At 41.7% G+C, this 24561-nt stretch overlaps 1 protein-coding gene across 1 annotated transcript in view; it reads left to right on the top strand.

Annotated features, from left to right (window-relative positions):
- RELN (reelin) overlaps positions 1–24561 on the top strand; it is a 581586-nt gene that overhangs the window by 159129 nt on the left and 397896 nt on the right. The window contains exon 3 of the mRNA XM_062213575.1: positions 23144–23279. Within this exon, the coding sequence (XP_062069559.1) occupies positions 23144–23279 (136 nt within the window). The remainder of the gene's footprint in view (positions 1–23143; positions 23280–24561) is intronic.

Here is a 24561-nt window from a genome sequence, read left to right as displayed (position 1 = left end):
GTCCCCTTCAATCCCTGCAGGGGATCGCAATGGACTCGAATCAGAGCCTTTTCTCTTCCTATTCCCATCACTAGGATATCTCCTTACTGACCACAGGAGGATAAGTTAAGACCTGACAGTAGCTCCCTCATCTCAGAAAGTCACAAGGGAGATGATTTTTCATACTCAGTCTCTTAATCTCTTACTTCATCCGTGGGCTGGAAGAGTCTCTAACCCAATTGGAAACAGTTTTTTTCCTATCAGTATTTAGTTCTTTTAGTGAATTTCCCTTACAAAGTGTAGAGCAGGTTTTATTTTATTGTTTGTGATTTTTTTATTCCTTTCATATCAATTTTTAAATTGACAAGTAAAATTGTATGTACTAGTAAAATTTTTGAGCATGCATTTATAATTATTCTTCCATTTCTTTACTCTTAATTTTCAAATCATATATATACTCCTGTACTAACATGTTAACATAAAGTGTAGAACTTCCAAAACTTATATTATAAAATAAAAGTTCTGAATTTTTTCCCACCTGTAAATAGAGATATGTAAATGAATTTTTGAAAAAGAAGTTTCAGTGATTTCTTTTTCAATTAGACACTGTAAAGTAATTCCAAATTTAAAATTAATTTCTCTCAAAGGATCCAAGGTAGGAATGCTAACCAAGAACATAAGAAGCAAGATAGAAGTATAAATTCAAATTGAAGATAATATATTTTGCAGATTAGAAGATAAAAGATAGTAGAATATAATCAGTTGGATGGATGATTGGAATGACAAAATTTAAATAAAAAGAAACTTTGAAGAGCTCATGTAGTCAGCCATTATAATAAATAAATTAAACCTACAGGGGAGAAAAATAAATTTTTCTTAAATAACTTGCCATTTTAGAAATCCTTTTGTGATGTTTCAAGTACATGTATATTCATGTAATCTCAATTTTTTTAGACAACTTAATGTATTCTGCCTGATTTCAAGTTACTAGATTGAAATAATTTTTTAAAAAACTGAACTTTGTATTTTTCTTTCTCCATAGTTTGTTTTAAATGTGAGTAAGAAGGAAACTTAAGCACTTCTAAGACTTTTCTAAGGTTTATAATCACTTATCTTCAAGGGGTATGGAGTACTCAGTTTTCTGAGTGAATATTCCAGTTATTGTTTCATGGAGTGAGAATTTAATAAAACTTAAATGGAAGTAGTATATGTTATGTGAAAAATAACTTTTGCAATGATTTGTTTTCTAAGAAGTCTTTTGCAGGCACTATTTGGAATCAGAAGAACTGTAAATATGATGAAATACATTTTGTCATTATAATCCATTCTTTAAGTTTCAGTGCTTTCTAATCAGTTATCATGATGTTAATAGATAAAATATTTGCAATAACTGTAATATGATGTTTTAATGCAATTTTTATTACTATATGTGATTTTATACCCTTTATTAATTTCACATCAAAGTAACAATGAGTTATTGAATGAAGCACCTTTGCCAGAGAAAAATAAACAATTGGTTTCATAAGTCAGTAAGGACTTAGTTGGAAGGGTAGGGCTCCTGTAAAGAAGTTGTAGTGGTGTAGTAATAGCCAATATTTATTTAATGCTTGCCGTGACTTGGCATTGTTTTAAACAATCTTCATATGTTAACTGTGTAACACAGTGAAGTGGATGCTACTCTGTATTTCACATGTTAGGGCACTGAGGCAGAGAGCATTTATGTATAGCTTATCAAAGAGCAAGTACATGGCAGGCGTGGGGTGTGAAACTTTGCTCTTGACTACTATGCAGCCTGCATCACCCATAGTTTTCCTTTGCTGTAAAATCAGCAGATTATTCTTTTGAGAGTAAAACTTTCTGGAAGAGAGAAAGGCAGCCTTAAGAAGTCTGGTTATTCATTTAGCAAATAATTATTGAATGATTTATTCAAGATCAGTAAGACAAAATGACTGCTCTGAAGAAATTTGTAATCTAGTAAAGGAAATAGAAGAGATTAAATTGTGGTGAGTGTTACATTAAAAGGATGCATTTTTCAGGTAAATCCAGTTTTTCTGTGGCGATACATTAACTCCAAATCTCAGCTATACTCACCAGTCTCAGATGAGATGACAACTCTTCAGAAGAGTTGCCCTCCATGCAGAGACCCGGCAGTCTGGGCTGCTTCCATACTGTGGCCACGCCATCCAGCACACGACCTCCATTGTCATCAAGCCAAGGGAATAAAGAAGCAGAGAGACCTCGTGTCCTCTATTCTGTGCTCCTGATAGGAAAGAGCATACTTCATTTCTGCTCAAACCCTGCTGGTGAATGGCCCTCTTGAACTGCAAAGGGGCTGGAAAATATGGGGCAACATATCTTGTGAGCAGTTAATGCTTTGACCAAAGTTATGTGTAGTCAGTTGGAGCAAAATGGGGCCTGGTCAAGAGCTAGTTAGGGTCCTATAAAAAGTTGATTGGATTGTAGCAGAAAATGTCTTGACAGAGGCTGCTCAAGGTAATTGAGAAATAGAAAACATAAGGTTCTGGGTGTCCTTTATGAAAGTGGTTGAAGATTTTCTTCAGTACCATGGAGAGCTCCTGTGATTTTAATTGTGCTGATAGCCTGTGATGTAAATTGTAATAAGTTTTCAGCGAAGGTTCGTTCCATAAACACTTGTTATGTGTCTATGACAGATCCTATGATTAGAACAATTCATAACACAGCTCTCTGTAATGCAGCAGGTAAGTTCAGTGACAGAACTATTCATTGGTAATTATGGGAGCATGCAAATGTCCCTGATGTCAGTCTTGAGAACAGGAAGGAGTTGTTAAGAAATGTTTCTTGAAGGGGATGATTTATGATCCCATATTCATGGTGAGCAATAAATAAGGGGTTAACCAACACAAAAGGAAAACAGACTGTTTAGATCAGAGGTCAAACTTTTTCTGTAAGTGGCCAGATAGTAAATATTTCAGGCTTTTAAAGTCAAAGGTGGTATATCACTGTTGCATATTCTTCTTTGTGTTTTACAACTTTTTAAAATGTAAAACTGTCTTTAGCTCAAGGGTTTTAAAAGACAAATTTTAATAGATAGTTGACCTGTGAGCCATATTTTGCTCTGGTCTAGGCAGAGAGGACAAGAACTGATGCCAGAAACAGAGCTGTGTACATATAACTAAATACAGTTTGGCCCTTGTGGAGTGTGGAGTTTGAAGAAGGGCATTGATAAATGAGCCTAAAGAGGTAGGTAGGGGACAGTACATCATGTTGAAGAGTTTAGGCTTAATTTTATAAGTATGGCTTACAGCTGAAGGATCTAAATCAGTGGAGTGATAAAATCACATTTGCATTTCAGAAAAATGGCTCTGTTTAGAATTAATAGGAGGAGGCAAATCTCAACTCAGAGACCAAATAGAGAGCTGGCCAAGAAGAGTTAATGAAAGCCTGAAATAAGGCAGTAGTTGGGAAGGGTTGGCAAGAAGGAACCTGGTGGAAAAAATCTTGGGGTAACATCAGAAGGAGTTGATGATTGACTAGGGGTAAAGAGAGTGGTTAGGAATGACTCCCAGATGATAAAGTATTGCCTCAAATGAAATAATAAATGTTATGCTAACTCATTGATGTTCCGCCTTCAGCAATACCTTTTATTGCAAAAAGGATCTCTGATATTTATTCCAGAACTGCACCTTCTGAGTCAGCACAGACATATTTTCTGACCTGGTGTGACTCCTGGGGAAGTCTTAGTCTATCAAGGAAGGGTATGGGGAGCTTTTGCCACTGTCCTTCAAGTAGATTGACCTAATGGGCAATATCTTTTCTGTGCAGAATGCCCATTCAAGGCAAAGGGTCAGGGGCTCAATGTAAAGGCTCGTGGCAATAGTCTTAAAGGCTGTAGGCCTTTAAAGCTCTCAGTTATTTTTGCTACTTTTAGATCAAGAAATCCAGACTTGGAACTTGCCCTCTGTCATGGGCACATGTATCCACGATTACCAAATATTTTTAATATGGCTTCTCAAATTGTGAGTTCTACCTTCTCAAAATAGAATTCTTATACCTCCCTTCTTTTTTTTTAATTTTTTTTTTTATTTTTGGCAGGCAGAGTGGACAGTGAGAGAGAGACAGAGGGAAAGGTCTTCCTTTTGCCATTGGTTCACCCTCCAATGGCCGCCGCAGTAGGCGCGCTGCGGCCGGCGTACTGCGCTGATCCGATGGCAGGAGCCAGGTGCTTCTCCTAGTCTCCCATGGGGTGCAGGGCCCAAGCACTTGGGCCATCCTCCGCTGCACTCCCTGGCCACAGCAGAGAGCTGGCCTGGAAGAGGGGCAACCAGGACAGGATCGGTGCCCCAACTGGGACTAGAACCTGGTGTGCCGGCGCTGCAAGGCGGAGGATTAGCCTAGTGAGCCGCGGCGCCGGCCATACCTCCCTTCTAGTGAGGTATTATTACTTCCTTTCTTTCTTTATAGGGAGAAGCCACGTAATTAGTTTCTGCCTATTAATCCCACCCTCATGAAATAGAATAACAAGAGTGCAATATGGAATAGGAAATCAGTACGAGGAGATCCATATTTTTTAAAAAGAAGAGTGAGACAAAGAGGAAGATAGAGAGATTTTCGATCTTCTGGTTCATTCCCCAAAGGCCCACAACAGCTGAGGCTGGGCCAGCCTGAAGCCAGGAGCCAGGAATTCCATCCAGGTCTCCCTTGTGCGTGGCAGGGATGCAAGTACTTCAACCATCATCTGCTGCCTCCCAGGACGTGCATTGGCAGGAAGCTGGGTAGGAAGCATAGGTGGAACTCGATCTCAGATATTCTAAGGCAGGATACAGTTGTCCCAAGTGGCCGATTGTGCCACACTGCCTGTCCTGGGGAGATCAATCTTCTATCAAGCGTGGTAGAGGAGGATTCTGATTTTGTGAAATCGTTAACGTGGAGGTTCTGCTATTTCAGCTCAGATATGATTAGTATCAAAGAGTGGGAAGCAGCTGTACTGCTTTTATTGTTTGACCCATCCCATCATGTGGGAGGCCTCACTCCTTCCTCTGTAGCACTGAAGTTGACTTCTCTGACCCTCCCAGAGAAGCTAGATCCTACCTCTAAAATTGCCTTCAATTAAGCATTCTGCGGTTTGCAAGTAAGGATGTCAATAGTTGTACTCAGCGCTTCAATTACATATTATGTTTTAAATAAAACATCGTGAGGGACAATTATGGAAATGTTTGAAAAGGCTTGTTTAGAGGGGCTATAACAAGAAAACAAAGCCTAAGAGACAGTGTCATAGGCTAAATGGACAACAAGTCAAGTTATGGATTTATAATGGCAATAGAGGCTATGATGATCAGGGCAGAGGAGAAAGGAGGAGGAGTCACTGTGCCTTGAGAATGTTGAGTATTTAAAGATTGAAAGCCATGGCGTTATTCACTTTCACAACCATAAAATATGTGATAGAACTGTCTGGCTCGGAGCTTTGTCCATTTGACAGCAATCATAGGTTATTCCAAACTCCGTCTTCTAGGGTACATGTTATAAGTAGCCAGTGTGGAGGAGAGTGAAGATGATCAGATCCTATCATTAATGCAGAGGTTTTTCTGGAGATAGATGAGAGTTATCCTGCCTGTCCCTTGTTGCCTGGGCTTCGTGCTCCACCTGCATGACCCACAGCTCACCTACCGACTGAAGGGAGAAGAGTATGTGAGTGTGGTAGGAACAGAGAAGGCCTGGCATAGATCCTTGAATTCTGCAAATAAAATGCCAGCACTGAATGAGCACTATCCTGGTCACCTTATGTGCATTGAATCTTCACAATATGAATGATTTCATTTAATAACTTCCACAGTTCTGTTAAGTAGATCTTATTGTTATCCGTATTTTAATACAAGTGCTCTTCAGATTTAGAGAACATAAGTCACTTGCTGAGAATTGCATCACCAGAAGGTAACAGGACTGGGTCTCAAGTGACTGTTGGGCACTCAGGTGACTAATGGCTTGGGCAACTTACTGGGCTTCTTTAAACTTCTCTGAACCTTGGAGAAACAATAAGACTTCTCAGTTTTAATGACCAAATGGGTAATCTTTATAAATTACTCAGGACTCTTCCTGCAGCATTAAATACTCAGCAAATGTTAACTCTCATTATTTTGCCTGGGGTCTTCTTGGAAAATTTGTGTAGACAGAGGTCGGCATGTTGGGTAGGGATTTTGGTTTTGCACTCGCTTCCAGACAGGTTCAGTGGGCATTTCTCCAGCAGTGAGGAAGGAGGGAGAGGCAGGTTGGAAAATATTAGAGGGGGCTTTTAGGGCTTGGAGTTGGAAAGAGTCTCTAGTTTTTGGCTTTGCTTTCAGAAAGTCTTGTGGAGCCTTTTTTCAGACTCCTACACGGCTTCTCAGGTTTCTCCTTCTAAAGCCGCCTCCTCTTCCAGTTTCTTGAGCCTGCATCTATTTGAAGTCTGATTTCTGAAGTGGAGGTTGGGTTGTGAATCTCACACAAGCCACAGCAGGTCACAGGAGCAGGCAGCAGGTGGTGAGGCGGAAAATAGCTCTGGACAGATAGCCAGTATGGTGCAGTTAGGTTGAAGAGGGGCCGAGGGCAGGCGATGCGTAAGGATTATCTACACCAAACAGCTGTTAAGGGGGGAGGGGCGAGTCTGCAGTTTAGGAGGGGAGGCAGCAGAGAGAAGCTTTGGGCCAGTAGATCAGAGAGCTTCAGTTAAAGGCAGCGCAGACTTCACATAGCTCTTTGGAAAGAACGCTGTCCTATTAAATTCATTGGCCACAGAGACACATGTGGAACAACTTCGGACTTAAACTTGATCTTTCAAGAAGGCAAATGATTTCCAAAAACCTTTAAAAAGTCAACACATGTGGGGGGCGGGGGGGGGAGTCTTTGAGCCCTGAGCTTGTGTCTAGAGCAAGGGCTCTCCTTCCATTCCCAGTCAGATGGTTTGCACGCTATCACTGCGTTTTAAAGGATTTCTGTTCGCTTAAGACAGGGGTCTCTCCCAGGACTGAGTGCACTAAAAGGATGTAGAGCAGAAGCCAGCGGACAGTATAAAATGGGAGATGAACTTGTGTTAAAATGTTATTCACTGGGGCTGGTGCTGTGGTGTAGCAGGTAAAGCTGCCACCTGCTGTGCTGGCATTCCATATGGGTGCGGATTGGAGACCCGGCTGCTCCACTTCTGATCCAGCTCTCTGCTATGGCCTGGGAAAGCAGAAGAAGATGGCCCAAGTCCTTGAGCTCCTGTACCTGTGTGGGAGAACTCCTTCCAGCTCCTGGCTTTGGATCAGCTCAGCTCTGGCTGTTGCAGCCATTTGGGGAGTGAACTGGCAGATGGAAAACCTCTCTCTATCTCTGCCTCTGCCTCTCTGTAACTCTGCCTTTCAAACAAATAAATCTTTTTTTTTTAAGTAATAAAGGAACATTAAAAAAAAGATCATTTTCTGACTCTGCCCTCCTTGTCACAGCATTTGAATCTATTGGGCATTGATCCTGTTATATGTAAACTGGGAATATTAATAGCCAACATATAGCACTATGAAGATACTTACTTCAGGAAGTTCTTAGGAAATGGAATTAAAAGGTAAATTAACTTTGGGGCCAGCATTGTGGCATAATGGGTAAAGCCATTACCTGTGATGCCAGCTCATGTTCCACTTCCAATCCAGCTCCCTGCTAATGGCCTGGGAAAAACAGCGGAGGATGGTCCAAGTGTTTGAGCCCTTGCCACCCCTGTGGGAGACCCTGATGAAGCTCCTGGCTTCAACCTAGCCCAGTCCCAGCCTTTGCAGCCATCTGGGGAATAAGCCAGCAGGTGGAAGATCTCTCTCTCTTTTTCTCTTCCTTTCTCTCTGTAACTCTTTCAAACAAATAAATAAATCTTCCAAAAAAAAAAAAAGACTGATTTTGTTGCAAAACATTTTGAAATCCTTGCATAGTTTTTTCCTAATATTAATTTTCCACGAACTTTTTAGAGATGCCATGTGAGTGCCATGAACTCATTCAGTCTCCACTGCCAATTTAGTATCATCACCCTGTTTTCTTGGAGAGAAAACTGAGAAGCAGAATAGCCGAGTAGCCTGCCCAAGTTTCCACAACTCCTTGGTTGTGGAGCAAGGAACTACACCCAGGCAGGCTGCCTCCAGGGTCTTTGCTCTCGGCCTTTTCCTTCAACTCCACTAGTGGAAAGATACATGCAAGTCACCTGGCACAGGGAAGGCAAGTGCGACTTCTAGGAGAGGAATGGACAGGCAGCAGTAGGGGCTCTCCTGGTTGTAACTGCAACCAACAAGAGAAGAGTCAGGTTGTCTTAGAATAGGCTCTGTTGATAGAACCGACGAGAGGTGTCGAAGTAGTGGAGACCATCTTATGTTTCTGACTTATGTCCATAGACATACAATCCCAGAGTGGATTTTGTGTCTTTTAAAAATGTCTCAGTACTTTTTTGCTTCGTAGACTTAAATCTTAAAGCCAATGCCTTCAAATCAATGTTGTAAAAAATAAGCACACACAGCATGTATGTGTGAGTGTGTTTGCATGTATTATTCATTATTTTCTAGCACTACTTGAGAGCTATCCTTTTCAGACCGATTTTCGTCAAGTTGGTACTTCACAGATAAGCTGCAGGGAGGGTGTTCTCAGGAAGTTGTGCGATCACTCTCCAGCATGTAAAATCCTGTTTGGCTTTGTTGAAATGTTTGGGGACGCTGACCTAGTAAAGGAAGCAAATGAGAGACAAGCCAGTTTTTGAGTTAACAGTTATTCGGATTTGAAGTAACAGATTGAAGAGTGACAAATAAAGAATGACGAAAAGGGAGCTGCACGATTCGTCTGCTCCTTTTCATTTACAACGTAGCACTCAGTTTCCAAACTGGATTTTCAGAGCGGTCTCTGCTTTTTTATTAACTGATGGAAGCCTTTAAATATCTCTCTCAAAGAAAGAACAAATGACGAAAAGGAAATAGAAATCATGTTAAATAATGGTGCCATTCTTATCTTACACAACTTATGTAGCCATGAGTCAATGACTTAACCAAACTTCCCGAGAAAAACATTCTACCAAACCTTCTGATAATGTTTGAAATAATAATATTTCTTGTAAGATTTCATCATGTTTAGGCATGGCAGTTACATTTTTCACGTAACAAAAATCTGTAATTTTGGTGTGTTTGTACTTTCCTAGGTGATACCCCATTCGCAGATGTTTTAGTTCTTCAGATCCATGAAAAATAAAACGGGCTCTATTTCTTCCACTTTAACACTCACTATGGCCAATTCTGAAGTGCACATGGCTGCTTCACCCATACCTTTTAGCCACAAAATACAGACTACATCCCACACGAATGTCTGATTTCCTCACCAGATTGGTTATTTTTGGTAATGAAACCTTTAGTGTGTCTTGGAAGGGAATAGCCTATGTGTCTTAGCAGAATATGTACATTTTTATTATAAAGATGGGGGAATCATAGAATTGCTAGTTACAGTTCTGGAGACCTAAGGTATGCACATTAAAAGCATAGAAAAGTATTCCTGAGAGAAAATGGAGTTCATACAAGGTTTAGTCACAAACTTAAAATAACTGAAGACTTGTCAAGGAAAATGACATCCTGGAAGGCACAGAAATGTGTGTTTCTCTCTTAAAAGGGATCGTGGATGAAACTTTGAGATAATAAAGACATCATGAACCCAGTGTTGGGAAAGGACAGTGTGCATAAAGGAATCTCTGCTGTGGATTCCCTTCCTTCTACAACAACTTTGATGGAGAAGACAAACATTCAATAATTTGTGAACTAAATTCAGTTCAACTTAATGAATGTAGAACACCCCGACTTTGTTCAAAAGAATCAGTGTTCTAAAGAGTTATTTTGATTTTTGGCAGAGAAGTCACAGGTAGTGTGACTATTCTATTTTTGAAACGTGTGCACACAATGTTCAAAAGGAAATGTTTTTATAACATACGATGCTTTAAAACCTTGCTTAAATCAAGACAGTTATCAATTTTGTAGAACTTCTGAGTTGAAGGACAAATCCACTTTGGTCACTCAAAGTTGGAATGGGAGAGTTGCTTGAAAGTGTTCACTTTGGGGCTGGCGCAGTGGCTCAATAGGCTAATCCTCCGCCTGCGGCACCGGCACCCAGGTTCTAGTCCTGGTTGGGGCGCCGGATTCTGTCCCGGTTGCTCCTCTTCCAGGCCAGCTCTCTGCTGTGGCCCGGGAGTGCAATGGAGGATGGCCCAAGTCTTTGGGCCCTGCGCCCGCATGGGAGACCAGGAGAAGCTCCTGGCTCCTGGCTTTGGATCAGAACGGTGCGCCGGCCGCAGCGGCTTTTGGGGGGTGAACCAACGGCAAAAGGAAGACCTTTCTCTCTGTCTCTCTCTCTCTCACTGTCCACTCTGCCTGTCCAAAAAAAAAAAAAAAAAAGAAAAAAGAAAAAGTGTTCACTTCGTTCTCATGGGGAAAAAAAACAGATTTCTCACAGGAAATTATTTCCCCTGGGGAACAAATTCCTAGAAAATTTTAAGTCTAGTGGTTTGCACATAGCCAAATAAATAAATCTTTATTATAACTACATTACACATACATATATAAGTACATACCCTCTCAAAAACAAGTTATAATTCCTTTATAATACATCTGGTTTTTCCCCTCCCAAATAATGTTAAACACTCCATGTGCATCCTGTTCCCCACCATGCAGCAACAAAAGCACCAACATAAATTCAAATTCATTTTTAAATTCAAATTTCAGTTATCCCAAGAATACGATTCCGAATCACCTATATTAGTCAGATAATATGTATCTCCCATGACACGGAAGGCATTAAGCAGGTTGCTGTGACAGTGTATTGTGCTTCCTTGAACATTGGACACTGATTCTGACTTCTCAACCTCATTTTTTCTGCGCGCACTCCATTCATTGTGTCAACCCTGTAGAGTGCCCTCCCATCCTCCTTCTGTTCTTTTAAGTGGTACTGAGAGCAGTGGAGCTGAAAGGGCTCCGAGTGATCATGGACCAGCCTTTAACAGATGTCAGTGTGCAGCCTGAGAGGTGTACCCTGATGCATGTCACAGAGCAGTGTGATGTTGGTTACACCCTGCTGTTTCATGGAAATAAAAACAAACGTGGAATTTGCAGTATTTCTTCTAGACTCAGTCCAGTCTTACTTCAATAGAGCAGTGTCTTATTTAGTTGCAAAGCAGGGAAGAGAGACTGACAGAGACAGAGACGCACAGAGAGATCCCATCCGCTGGTTCACTTGCTAAATGGCCACAAGCACTGGGGCTGGGGCCAGGGCCAGGCTGAAGCCAGGAGCTGAGAACTCCGTCTGGGTCTCCCATGGAGGGAGCAGGAACTCAACCAGTTGAGCCATCATCTGCTGCCTTCCCAGGTGCACAGTAACGGGAACCTGGAACAGGAGCTGGAGCCAGAAGTTGAACCCACACACTCTGATATGGAATGTGGTTGTCCCACGTGACATCTTGACTGCTGGGCCAAATGCCTACTCTAACCAAGTCACTTCTGAGGCTGTAGTGAGGGCCCACTCTCCCAGGTGCTGTGTGAGCATGAGCAAGTTCTTCTGTTTCCATTTTCTCAGTGTCCTAATCAGTAAAATGGAGAACATGCTAGCTTAAGGAGCTGTTAAGGGCCTTAAATAAGTTAACATTCACAAACACTCAAACTAATGCCAGGTCATTGTGTGTGTCCAGTAAGCATTAGCTGTCATTCGTATGGTTGTCCCACTTTATCATTACTATTTTCTGTTTTTCACTGATAACACCTAGCTAGTGCTTACCTGTTTGCGAACCTTTATTTAGAGTGTTAGTTCATTCTCACTTGCTCTTCCCAGCTCTAGTCATTTCAGGACAATGGCCTTGCCCTATATTTCTTTTTTTTTTTTTAACATTTATTTAATGAATATAAATTTCCAGTGTACGGCTTATGGATTACAATGGCTTCCCTCTCCCATAACTTCCCTCCCACCCGCAACCCTCCCCTCTCCCTCTCCCTCTCCCCCTCCATTTGCATCAAGATTCATTTTCAATTCTCTTTATATACAGATCAATTTAGTATAAAGATTTCAACAGTTTGCACCCACATGGAAACACAAAGTGAAACATACTGTTTGAGTACTAGTTATAGCATTAAATAAAAATGTAAAGCACATTAAGGACAGAGATCCCACATGAGGAGCAAGTGCACAGTGGCTCCTGTTGTTGACCCAACAAATTGACACTCTAGTTTATGGCGCCAGTAACCACCCTAAGCTGTCGTCATGAGTTGGCAAGGCTATGGAAGCCTTCCAAGTTTGCCAACTCTGATCATATTTAGACAAGGTCATAAAAGAAAGAGTGAGGATAGTAACCAATGATCCTAAGAGTGGCATTTACCAGGTTTGAACAATTATACAGCATTAAGTGGGGAAGAGGACCATCAGTACACACCGGTTGGGAGTAGAGCCATTGGTGGTAGAGTAGAGGTTATGATTACGAAGGAATGAGGCCCGAGTGTGCTAGACAGGGTCTAGAACAAAAGACAGAGTCATTATTAGAGGAGCTAAGAAAGGTGCTGTCTAAGCTACAATTAAGTTTTCTGATTGAGAGGCAAATAGAACCTGATAGAAGGGGCTTGATAATAATCTGGTGGGCTTTAGGCCTTGTAGGTTAAGAGGCCCAGACCTATTTATCTCTTCACATGAGGTACATCCTAAGGGAGGTGTGAACCTCCTAGGGGAAGGCACTCTGTTGACTTTCATTACTTGGCTGGCCTGGGAGGAGAGCTGGCCAGGTAAAGGCAGGGGGCATCTCTAACAAGAAATTTACAGTTCTGCCTGCAATGTTGCTGACCCTACTTGGCCATCCCCTCAGCTGCAGTGGTCACTTTGGAAGTTGGGCTGAGTGAAGGGCTTTTCAGCTTAGAGCCAATAAGATCTGTGGCTCTGACCTAGGCATCCTTTGACTCCAGGGCAGGTCCATTTCCTGTGATCCAACTCTTGGCAGAGCTGCCAGGGCTCTTCACAAGCTGACTTCTGCTGAAGCCCAGGCTTACCACATGGAAAGCCACTGCAATGGACTGGCCTGTTGGGTCTCCTTGAGGGCAGATCACTGTACAGATCAGCCATTAATAGGCCTGCCACCCATTGCTTCTTATGCCGAGCTTTCTTTTCCTCCTGGTTTGTGTTCAAGCAGACCAGAGGATGCAAGTCAAGGGAGTGCCCGTATCCCATCTCTAAACTTCGGTGGCCTGAACTACAAGTCTATAGTCACAGGCATGTTCTGTAGTAGTTTTTCTAAGGTAGACAATGCCCATGAGGAGAATTATATTCTCACTTTAAAACTTTCTTTCCCTTTGGTCTGAAAGGGAGGTTTTTTCTACTTACTGTATACTTTGCTGATGGCGAAGTGAATCTAGCTATGAGATTATTATTTAAGTTCTTATTTTGGCTATGCTATTGCAGAAAAATGTTAGCCATCTCTTTTATAAGGTCTAAAGATTATATTGTGCATCCTACAGATTCCTTCATAATAGAATTAGTTTCCTACCTTGAAGAGAATAGGGAAATGAAAGAACAAGTTGGGCTTAGAATAGAGAAATGAAGGAGCAAGTCCTAGATCGCTTGCTGACAATAGCAATATCACATGAATACTTAGCAAACAGTTTCAACCATTAGATAACAACTTAAGAAAACATTTACCAGAAGGTCCAATGCCTTCTATAAATTTTAAGAATCATGTATTTGGAAACACCTCTTAAATATCTAACATGGTGTAGTTTGTTTAACCAGTAAACTTAAGCACAACCATATAAAATGTTTTTAGTTTCTTTCTACCAACACGTTTAAAACATATGATACACAGATTCAGGTCACACAAATTAAAATGTATCTTTGATTGATTTTAGCAGCTTAAATTTATGGACAATCTTATCTATAAGCCATTTAAAATAAAACTCTTAATAAAATTTCCCCATGTGGACATACAATATGTACACACATATAACATAGCATAGTAGACCAATATAGCAATTTTAATAATAGCTTTTAAGATCTTTAACTCTTTTTGTAGATTGCCAATTGATTTGAATTGCTTTTTGTTTTTAGTAAACTCAGTTAACCATACTTTCTCTCAGTTGGTACTGTTAATACATTATTGGCGTCATCTGTTTACAGAGCCATCCCAAAGTACTGAATACAATAGAAGTGGCTGGAAAAAGTCCATAGGAACCTATAGGTGGACAGCTAAACACAGAACCAACAACGCTTTAGTTTTATGAGCAGCAAATCATATATAACTGTGGATGACAAAAGACTTTAAGTCGCCATGTTTAAAATTATAAACTCATCAACCAACAAGAGGCACTTGCTTACTTCACAGTATTTTTGAAAGTACCTGTAGAATTTTACAAGTATTTAACCCTTTAGGCTTCTGGGGCTTTCTCAAGATAACTATCATGTCTAGTAACACAAAATCATTAGACTTTTTAATTCTCAAACATTTGTATTAATAGCATTTTCCATTATAGAAACTTAAAGTTTGGTACCACATCACATCTTGACAGTACTTCTAATATAATCCAAATAGTCTGATTAGTTGGTGTCTCTATAAGATGAGAGACATAGGTCCTTCGATTTTTTCAGTTGGGCCGAAACTGGAAAAACCAAAGTCCAGGATTTACTGGAAATTTTAGAGTCAAGATTGTTTGAAACTTTGATTTTTTGAATGCCTGTCAAGAATGCCAAGAAGGCTCAAAATCCAAAATATCTGGTTGAAATAAGATTCCTTAACATCATGACATAACATAGACCAAATTTGATCATTGTTACAAGGTGATTATTCAAATCTTTGAAAATAAGCACATATTTAAATAACCCATAGCTCTTAATAAAAATTCAGCTGTTTTTGAACAATTAGAATTTAACAGATATCAAGAGAACATAGTAGATTACTTTAACACATTGCTTTAACAGAGCATCAGAGTTTAATTCTATGTCAAAGAGAAATTGAGCTTCCTGTGATCTTTTGCTGTGAGGTTTCCTTCCTTTACCTTCTTTCATAATGGTGACCATGTTTCTGTGTTTCTGTGTGTAACACATCTTTAAGCATCTTTTGCAGGGCAGGATGAGTGGCAACAAATTCTTTCAGTTTCTGTTTGCTATGAAAAGTCTTAATTTCACCTTCATTCACAAATGAGAGCTGGCATATTCTGGGCTGGCAGTTTTTCTCTCTTAGTACCTGGGCTATGTCTCGCCATTCCCTTCTAGCTTGTAGGGTTTCTGATGAGAAGTCTGCTGTGAGTCTAATTGGACATCCTCTAACAGTAATCTGACATTTCTCTCTTGCACATTTTAGGATCTTTTCTTTATGTTTCACTGTGGTGAGTTTGATTACAACATGTCTTGGTGAGGATCTCTTTTGGTCATGTTTACTAGGGGTTCTATAAGCTTCCTGTACTAAGATGCCTCTGTCCTTCTCCAAACCTGGGAAATTTTCTGCTAGTATCTCACTAAAAATGCCTTCTAATCCTTTCTCCCTCTCCATGCCTTCAGGAACTCCTAGAACCCGAATGTTGGGTTTTTTAATAGTATCCTGTAGATTCCCGACAATATTTTTTACATTTCTAATTTCTTCTTCTTTTCTTTGGTTTGCCTGTTTCCTTTCCTGTTCTCTGTCTTCTAAGTCTGATATTCTCTCTTCTGCTTTGCCCATTCTGTTTTTAAGGCTCTCTAATGTGTTTGTCATTTGATCTATTGAATTCTTCATTTCATTATGATTTCTCGTCACTATCACAGTTTCTTGTTCCACTAGTTGTTTCATTTCATTTTGATTCCTCCTTAATATTTCATTTTCTCGAGAGAGATTTTCTATCTTGTCCATGAAGGATTTCTGTAGTTCAAGAATTTGTTTTTGAGAACTTCTTAATGTTCTTATCAATTTTTTGATATCCGCCTCTTGCATTGCTTCTATCTCATCATCTTCATAATCTTGAATTGGGGTGTCTTTTTCATTTGGGGGCGTCATAGTGTCTTCCTTGTTCTTGTTACCTCGGTTTTTGCATTTGTTTTTTGGCATGTTGGAGATATTTGGTTTCTTCACTGTGGTGTTTTTTCTTGTTACACTATGGCTCTATATTAAGTGGACTGTCTGCTTTCAGTGGAGCCTTAGAGGCTTGAGATGAGTGTGGACTGAGAGCTGTGTTTGGTTCCTCAGGGTTGAGGGTGTGTCAAAGATGACACTCCCAGGTTAGGTGTGGTAAATCTCTCTCAATTTCTTTTTTTGATTCAAAAGGGACGTAATTCCGCACAGCTGAACGTAATTGGAGGTAGTTAGCAGGCAAATGATATACCCACAGGAGCCAGAGATCGGAAGCTCTTTCCCAAGGACCACACAGGGAATCTGTGCTGCCCTCAGTGTGGGCTCCAATTCTCCTGCAGTCTCCCACTGGGTTGCCAAGTTAGATGCTAATCTCCTGTTATTTCACCCCTCCCCCCAGAGTCAGGTTTTTCTGCTAGGCTCAGGGCCGGTGCAGACCTGAGGTCGCCCTGCTTATGACGTACGTCCAAAATGGCGCCTGCTCTTTGTCTTGCTCGCCTTTGAGAGGTGAGCGGAGAGAGAGAAACTCGTGTCCGTATCGGTCACTTTTTTTTTTTCCTCTCTCTCTTCTAGTTAGCCTGGTGAACTTTTCCCCACGGAGTTTCAAGCCTTGTTCCCTCTAGCCTCCTCTTTCCGCTTGCCCGCTGGTGTCTCGGGCTATTGAGGTTCGGCTCACCTCGCGTTCCAGCGCTGGTGTGTTGAGTCTGCTGCTGGTGTCCCGAACTTGGGCTCCCACGCTCTCCACGCAGGTCCACTGTGAATCACTAGTTCCGGAAGAGTTTCCTCTGCTGTTTCTTCCCCTACTCTTCCTTGACCCTGCAGTATCTCCACTTTTATGAACCTGTCCCCCCCCCCGGACTAATAGTGTGCTCCCTTCCTATTCCGCCATCTTGCCGCTTCCTCCTATATTTCTTTTTTATGCCATCATAGGGCCTTACAGAGGCTTTGATACACATAGGGATCCCTGGGTAGCAGGGTTTTGTAAAAATTTTTTTCTACTGATTGGTTTCTAGATAGTTAAATTTCTAGCAGCTGCAACTCTGGCCAAATTTTAGATGTTCTCAAAGAAAATATGAATTCTTATGTGGTAGCCCTGTGTTAAAAGAGCAAGAGCCATGCACATTCATTGCATTTAAGGGGACATAAAAAGGGCCAGAAAATACATGTTTGGGATGGTTGTAGAAGTATTGCGCAAGGAGATAGGAGGTTTTCCATTATTACTATGACCTGTTATAAGACACTATTGAACACCTCCAACGTGTCTATTGGTACTTTGGTCATCTGAAGCGTGTTGCTCTAAGCCTTGAATTCTAAACATTCTACCAAGGTATGCTGGCTACACATTAGAATTCCTGGGTGAGGTGCTCCAGGTGTTCAGGATAGAACCTCAGACCATTAACCCAGAATCTCTGGGTTCCGATATTGACTTCGTTTCTTCGGGTGCTGCTGAGCAGAGTTGTGTTAGGTTACCAGCATCTTGTGCAGCAGCAGCTTTGCCCAGGATGGGACCACGGTAGCTGCAAGTTCTGAATGTAACCTGCAGCCTAAACACTGACTCACTTTCTAAGAGGGATTGTGAGGAGTGAACTTGGCCACGAATCCCATTACCACGGCCCCGACACCTTATTTTGTTTGGTTCATTTCCCTTCCCACAAGATTGTGGCTGGAACTTTGATTTTCCATTTTGGCCGGGCTGACTCCAGCAGATGTGTCACTTCCCACCCACTCCCTGTTCTGTGCCTGGCCAGAGGTGAGTGGCAGCTCCTGAGTCATGGCTATTGAGTCTCCTTTGGTGCTCTGTGATTTCCCTGGCAGTCTCTTATCCTCCTTAGCCTTGCGGTTTCTCCAGCTTGATGATTTTTGTCTCAGCATGCAGTATATAACAAAATAAAACCCTGAATGAGAAGAAGAACCTCATGTATATGTGACAAAATTTGGACTTTTTCCCCCTATGTCTTAGACTAGTTCTGACCTATTCTATATGGCTTTCTGTTGGAGAAGATTGCATTTCACTAGTTAATGTAACATATATGATATAATTCTTGTTCTCATTTATTTTGAAAGCTACTCTTGGGGCTGGCACTGTGGTATAGTAGGTTAAGCTTCTGCCTGCAGCACTGGCATCCCATTTAGGTACTGGTTCATGTCCTGGCTGCTCCTCTTCCAATCCAGCTCACTGTTAATGGCCTGGGAAAGCAGTGAAAGATGGCCTGAGTGCTTGGGCCCCTGCACCTGTGTAGGAAGCTCTTGGTTTTGGATCAGCCCAGCCCTGGCCTTTGTGACCATTTGGGGAGTGAACCAGCAGATGGAGGACCTCTGCCTCTCTGTCTCTGCCTCTCTCTTTCTGTAACTCTGCCTCTTAAATAAATATTAAAAAAAAAAAAAGAAAGTTCACTCTTGTCCTTATTCAGAAAACATTTCCCGGGTATCTGTGATGTGTTAGATGTCATGGCAAGTGCTTGGGATGTAAAGATTAAAGACAGAATCCACTCTAGCCTACTTGGGGACGTGGTCAAGTGTGGTGATGGAGAGATTGAAAGGGGAGGGGCACCTTCCGAATGTGGGCAAGGGACGTGACTGGGGAGAGAGGCCTTTGAGGGTGTCTGAAGGGCATGTGCTTAGAAGTGTGAGTGTGTGTGGCTTAACCACCAGAGCTCAAGAATGGCAGTGTGGCTGGGACGTAGGTGCAGGGAGAGCAAGTAGGGGTCAGATTTTGCGGAGTGCTGTACGCGGTGCCGGAGAGTTTGTGCTTTCTGGAATCTGATGGGGATCCGTGGCAGGCAGTGCAGCAGGGGGCTGTCATGATCATTTGCAGCCTTCAGAGGGATCATTGGTGGACCAGGGGAGTGAGACGGGGATAGAAATAGCTCTGAGCAGGCATCATGGCATCTCAAGGGAAGAATGCTGAAAACCTAGAGTCACTTAGGGGGAAAAATAATAAAGTTAAATGCCTACTTTGTGCCACATAATAAGATGTAGGGGTGGGGTCAGGTCTGGCACAACAGTCAAGCTGCTGCCACAGGCCACCAGCATCCTTTATCTGAATTCCTGGCTTTGTGTCTCAGCTGTGCTACTGATCTCAGCTTCCTGTTACTGTGCACCCTAGGAGGCAGTGGATGATGCTCAAGGACTTGGGTCTTTGCCACTGATGTGGGAGACCCACAGTGGGTTTCCAGCTCCTGGCTTCACCCTGGCCAGCCCTGAATGTCGTGGGCATTTGGGAAATTGGACCAGGCCTGGATGTTGCAGGCATTGGAGGAATGAACCAATGCACTCTCCCTCTCTCTCTCTGTCTCTCTACCTTTCAAATAAATTTTTTAACTAAAAAAATTAGAAACATTAACAACGTAAATGTGAAAAATCAACTAGTAAAAGGGAAATATAGGAAAATTTTGTTTTAATCTTGGTGATAGAGATGCCATCTTAAAGCATGACACCCAAGAGTAAAGATACAAAGAAAATAAGTGATATATCTGAGTATGCGTACTGTGCCGGGTGCAGAGGAATGTAGGTTAGTGGGCCTGATTTGTGTTTTTAAAGGAAATAAGATACAGGGAAAGAAAGAAAACAGAGCATTCCAAATGCCTTGGGCTAAGAGCCATGCTAGACTGAAGTAAAAGGTTCTGCAGGATCTTGTAGGAGGAGCTTGCTGAGTTTGCCTGGAGGTAGATAGGAGAGGCTTGACAGAGTAGAAAGTGAAATAAATATTGATGTAGCCTCTGTCAGGTGGTTGAGAGTGGTTGAGGATAGAGAGCATTTTAAGTGGAAGGCATACTTTGTGCAAAGGTAGAGAGGGGTTTATTTCGTATTTTGGGTGTGTAAAGGATGAGGGACTGGATAAGACATGGGAATAGAAAATGCCAAAGATGAGTTGGAGAAGGAAATGCAAGGCACACCCAAAGGGTCTTAATTCTATCCTACGTAGACCAGTTCTGTCTAGTAGAGCTTTCTGTGATGATGGAAATTTCCCATGCTTTGCTGTCCAGTATGGCAGCCACTGGACCACACATATCTAATGAGCGCTCAAAATGTGGCTAGTGCAATTAAAGAACAGAATCTTTAATTTGCATTTAATTTTAATTAAGTTTGAATAACCACTAGCAGCTAACATATTGGACAGCACCACTAAAGACAATGTGTGTGGGGGGGTCACATTGAAAGGTTTTATTTATTTATTTTTTGAGGTTGAGAAATAGTATAAGTAGAATCATATTTTAGAATGATCACTGTGGCAGGCAGAAAGAAAATCAAGATTCACTGAAAGCTCACTTGTAGATTCTGTACTAAATGCGATTATACTTGGACGTACTGAGTCATTTAATTCTCACAGCTTTAAGATACAGAGGGCATGATATTTACATTTTAAAGACCATAAAACAGGCTCTCTGAGAGAATAGTGAGTCATTTGCCCAAGGTCACAAAGCCAGTGTATTTGAGAATTTTAAAACGTGACTTCCCACTCCTGACAATGCTTTTATTAATTTTTAAAAATTAATAAACTTTATTTTTTAGAGAAGAGTTGGACTTAAAATGAAATTGAGTGAAAAGTACAGAATCCCCATATACAGGGATCTCTTTTCCCACACATGAGAAACTTCGTGTGCTGTTGACATCCTGCCCCACGGTGGAGAATTTGTTAGAATGGATGAACCTACACTGACCCATCTTTATCCCCCAAAGTCCATAGTGTGCATTGGGATTCACTCTTGGGGCAGTACCTCCTAAGAATCTTGAAAATCTGTCTAAAGAGTGGTAGCCCCCATTGTGGAACTGCAAGAATAGTTTCACTGCCCTGAACATCCACTGTGCTTTTTTTCCTGTTCATCCTTTCCCACCCTCCAGCCCCTAGCAAGCTCTTATTATTTTCCCATCTCTACAGTTTTGCCTTTTCCAGAAGGTCATATAGTTGGAATTGGCTTCTTTCCCTTAGCAATGTGAATATTTGACTTCCTGTTGTTTCTTTGCACAGCTTGATGGCTCATTTCTTTTCAGGGCTGAATAATATTCCATTGCCTGGATGCACCACAGTTTATTAACCATTCACCCAGTGAAGGATATCTCGGTTGCTTTCAGATTTTGGTTATTATGAATAAAGCTGTGAAGAACTGGTTTTGGTGCGGATGTAAATTTTTAGTTTGTTTTGGGATATTTCCAGGCGTGCATTTGTTGGCTTGTACCCTGAGAGTCTGTTTAGCTTTAGAAGATACTGCCAGACCGCCTTCCAAAGTGGCTGCACCGTTTTGCATTCCCTTCAGCAGTGACTGAGCGCTCTCACTGCCATACAGCCTCTCCAGGCTCGAGTGTTGTCGGTGGTTTGCATTTGGGTCGTTGTAATAGACATGTCGCCATATCTCATTGTTGTTTTAATTTGCAGTTCCCTAAGGACATCTGAGGGTACTTCAGAGAGTTCATGAAAATGTGCATCATGCAAACATCTGTCATGATTTCATACATCTTTTGCACAAAAATAAGCTCATCTTTTAGTTCTGTTTTCCGCAAGCCTTTTGAGGTGCCCTTGTATGATTCTCAGCATCTTCTTGTGTCCTTATTTGCCATCTGTGCTTCTTCATGTCTGCATAGACTTTGTTTTTGTCCATTGTTAAATGAACTTTTCTCATACTGTTTGTTTATTTATATTTTATATCTGAGGTTATCCTACGGGAACTTTATTAAAAAAAAAAAAAAGGGAAAAAAAGCATCTGCTGATGTCTCAGCTGGGAGCTGACCTGCTCACTGTGAGGCTGTGGTGACCTCAGTCTGGACATAAGCAGTTTCACAGTTCCACCCTATAGACCAGGCCATCCCGAGACTCTGATGATATGAAGCGAACACAAGGCCACTCTGTAATTATGCCTGAACACACACAGAATCAAGGGCATGGTGCACACCACACAGATGACCCACATCCTTCCCTGTGCGGGCGTGACTCCTGGTGCTTTTCATAAACCAATTGCAGATTTAGCTTCACTCTATTCTCCATCATCGGAGATAACAATTAAGATGCCCAGTGATAAAATGACCTCCACTTCCTGATAGCCCCCAAACCGGATGCCAATCCACATTTCCCTGCAATCTCCCCAGCTGGGCTGGAGATTTTCCTGAAATGCCTGGCTTTCTGAAACCGTAAAACACTCTCCTCGGACGTAATCTGATGTAGGCCCAGAGATTTTAACGAATTCCCTCCCAGGCGCCTCCTGAGATACCTCTCAGTCCCCATGGTATTTGGCCTCTTCTGTTCCAGTAAACTCAGCCTCCTTCAACTGCAGGTTGGTCCTGGTTGTCACTGATGAATGGAGAAAGATCAATCAGCCAAACCAAAGCAAATACATCCCAAAGCAGTGATTTTGGTAGGCCATGCCCTAACAACAGTGTGTGTAAAAAAATTCATTTCTCTGTAGCAATAATAAGGGGGAAATGGCACGATGTATAGGGAAGCTAAACAGCATAACAAATTTTTCTTATTTTTATAATTTTAAGGATAATTTTTAAGGATAATTTTAATGTCAGGATAGTTTTGAATTTTGAGTTGTACAGAGTTCCCACATACTGCACACCTAGCGTTTCGTACTATTGGCATCTTATAAGTAGTATATTTGACACCATCTATCCTCTACACCCAACTTCCTCTTTTTTTACTGAAGTCAAACTCCCTCTATCGCTTCCGCCCCTCCCAGTCTCCAGGAAGCAGCATTCTGTGTTCACATTGAGGTGTTGGTTGGTTGGTTGGTTTGCTTTAGTTCCCACATCCCAAAGAGAATATTTTAGTGCTAAAAAGCACATTTTCTTTATCCTGTCATCTGATGATGCACACCTTGGTTGATTCCCTTTCTTGACCAATGTGCATAGATTGTTATAAATGTGGTGGAATAGGTATCTCTTTGATAAATGATTTCATGTCTTTGGAGTATATACCCAGTGGTGGGATTGCTGGGTTGTATGGCAAGTCACTTTCTAGTTTCGTAAGAACTCTCCATGCTCTGTTTTCCATAGTGGAACATAATGAATCGTGACAGAGGAGAGAAATGTCTAGAAGCTTTTGTCTTGCCACGATAGGGAGGGCCTGGTTTTGTTGTCTTTCTACAACGTCCTTTCCTTTCTGTCTCCCAGGGATCATGTCTGACCACCAGTTTGGAAACCAGTTTATGTGCAGCGTGGTGGCCTCTCACGTCAGTCACCTGCCCACAACCAATCTCAGCTTCGTCTGGATTGCTCCGCCCGCTGGCACAGGCTGCGTGAATTTCATGTGAGTACCCAGAGCGTCGCTGATGGTATGGAAGGCAAACACGCTCTCTCATGCAGTGGCATCTAGGGTAGCCCTTTAAATGTATTATTTTCACAGGTTTGACCTGAAAGCCTCTAATTTTGGTGTAAAAGAGGTCAAAACTTTTTTTTTAAGGTTTATTTATTTATTTTGAAACTGAGAGAAAGAGAGGGAGAGACACAGAAAGACATCTCCAATCTGTTGGTTACACTAGCCAGATGGCTGCAGTGGCCAGTGTTGAGCCAAGCCAAAGCCAGGAGCTTCAACTGGGTATTCCGCATGTGTGCAGGGGCCCAAGCAGTTGGGCTTCTCCCTGGCCATTAGCAGGCAGCTGGATTGGAAGTGGAAGAGCTGGGACACAAACCTGTGCCCATAGCAGGTGCTGGTGCCATGGGCAGTAGTTCTACCCACTGTGCCACAGTGCAGGCCCCCAAAACTGTGTTTTAAAAGTAGTGTTAGCAGTTTATTTTTGCATATTTATTTATAACTTCTAGAGTTCTAAAGTTCTAAACTGGATTTTAGCTGGCAAAAATATACAGGACGATAAAAGTGAATTGGCCTAGGGGTTAAGACCTGAGTAGGGCTCCTTCATCCTGTATCAGTTCCCAGCTGTGGCTCTTGGTTTCAGCTTCCCGCTGCAGGCAGTGGTGATGGCTCAAGTAGTGAAGTTCCTGCCACCCATATGAGAGACCTGGATTGAGCTGAGTTTTGCCTTTGTTGAAGCATCTGGGGAAAGAGGCAGCAGAAGGGGAAGCCCCCTGGCTCTGTGTCTCTCTGCCTCCCAGGAGCTGGGGAGTGGAGAGAAGTGGCTCAGAGGGTGCTCTGTTTCAGCTAGGAGTAAGTTTTAGAAACCTGTTGCCACAGCATAGAGATTCTAGTTCCTAGCTCTACGTTGTGTATTTTACAATGGGTGAAAGAGTGGATTTTAAATGTTCTCATCGCCAATACTGATAGGAATTTGATAGTCAATAGTGTGTAAATTAGCTTGATTTAATATTTTGAAATAAAAAACAACAGAATGTATTCCATAAATATATACAGTAAAAAAAAAAAGTAATTGGAAAAATCAGGGACCTAGAAAAATGAATTCAAAAAATATGCTGAAAACAGATTCTAAAATGCTTTAAATATTACCTACTTAAAATCCATTAAAAAAAAAAAAGTCACAATAAGTGTTAGGAAAAGAGTTGCAGATTGGTGCCTCCTCACACGGGGCACCAAGATGTTAGGAAAAGAGGCACAGAATAGAGAGGAGGCAGTGTAC

The sequence above is a fragment of the Lepus europaeus genome, chromosome 1, assembly GCF_033115175.1.
Source record: "Lepus europaeus isolate LE1 chromosome 1, mLepTim1.pri, whole genome shotgun sequence".
NCBI lineage: Eukaryota > Metazoa > Chordata > Mammalia > Lagomorpha > Leporidae > Lepus > Lepus europaeus.
Note: the sequence above shows the minus strand (reverse complement) of the source record. Positions and strands in the feature narration are given on the sequence as shown.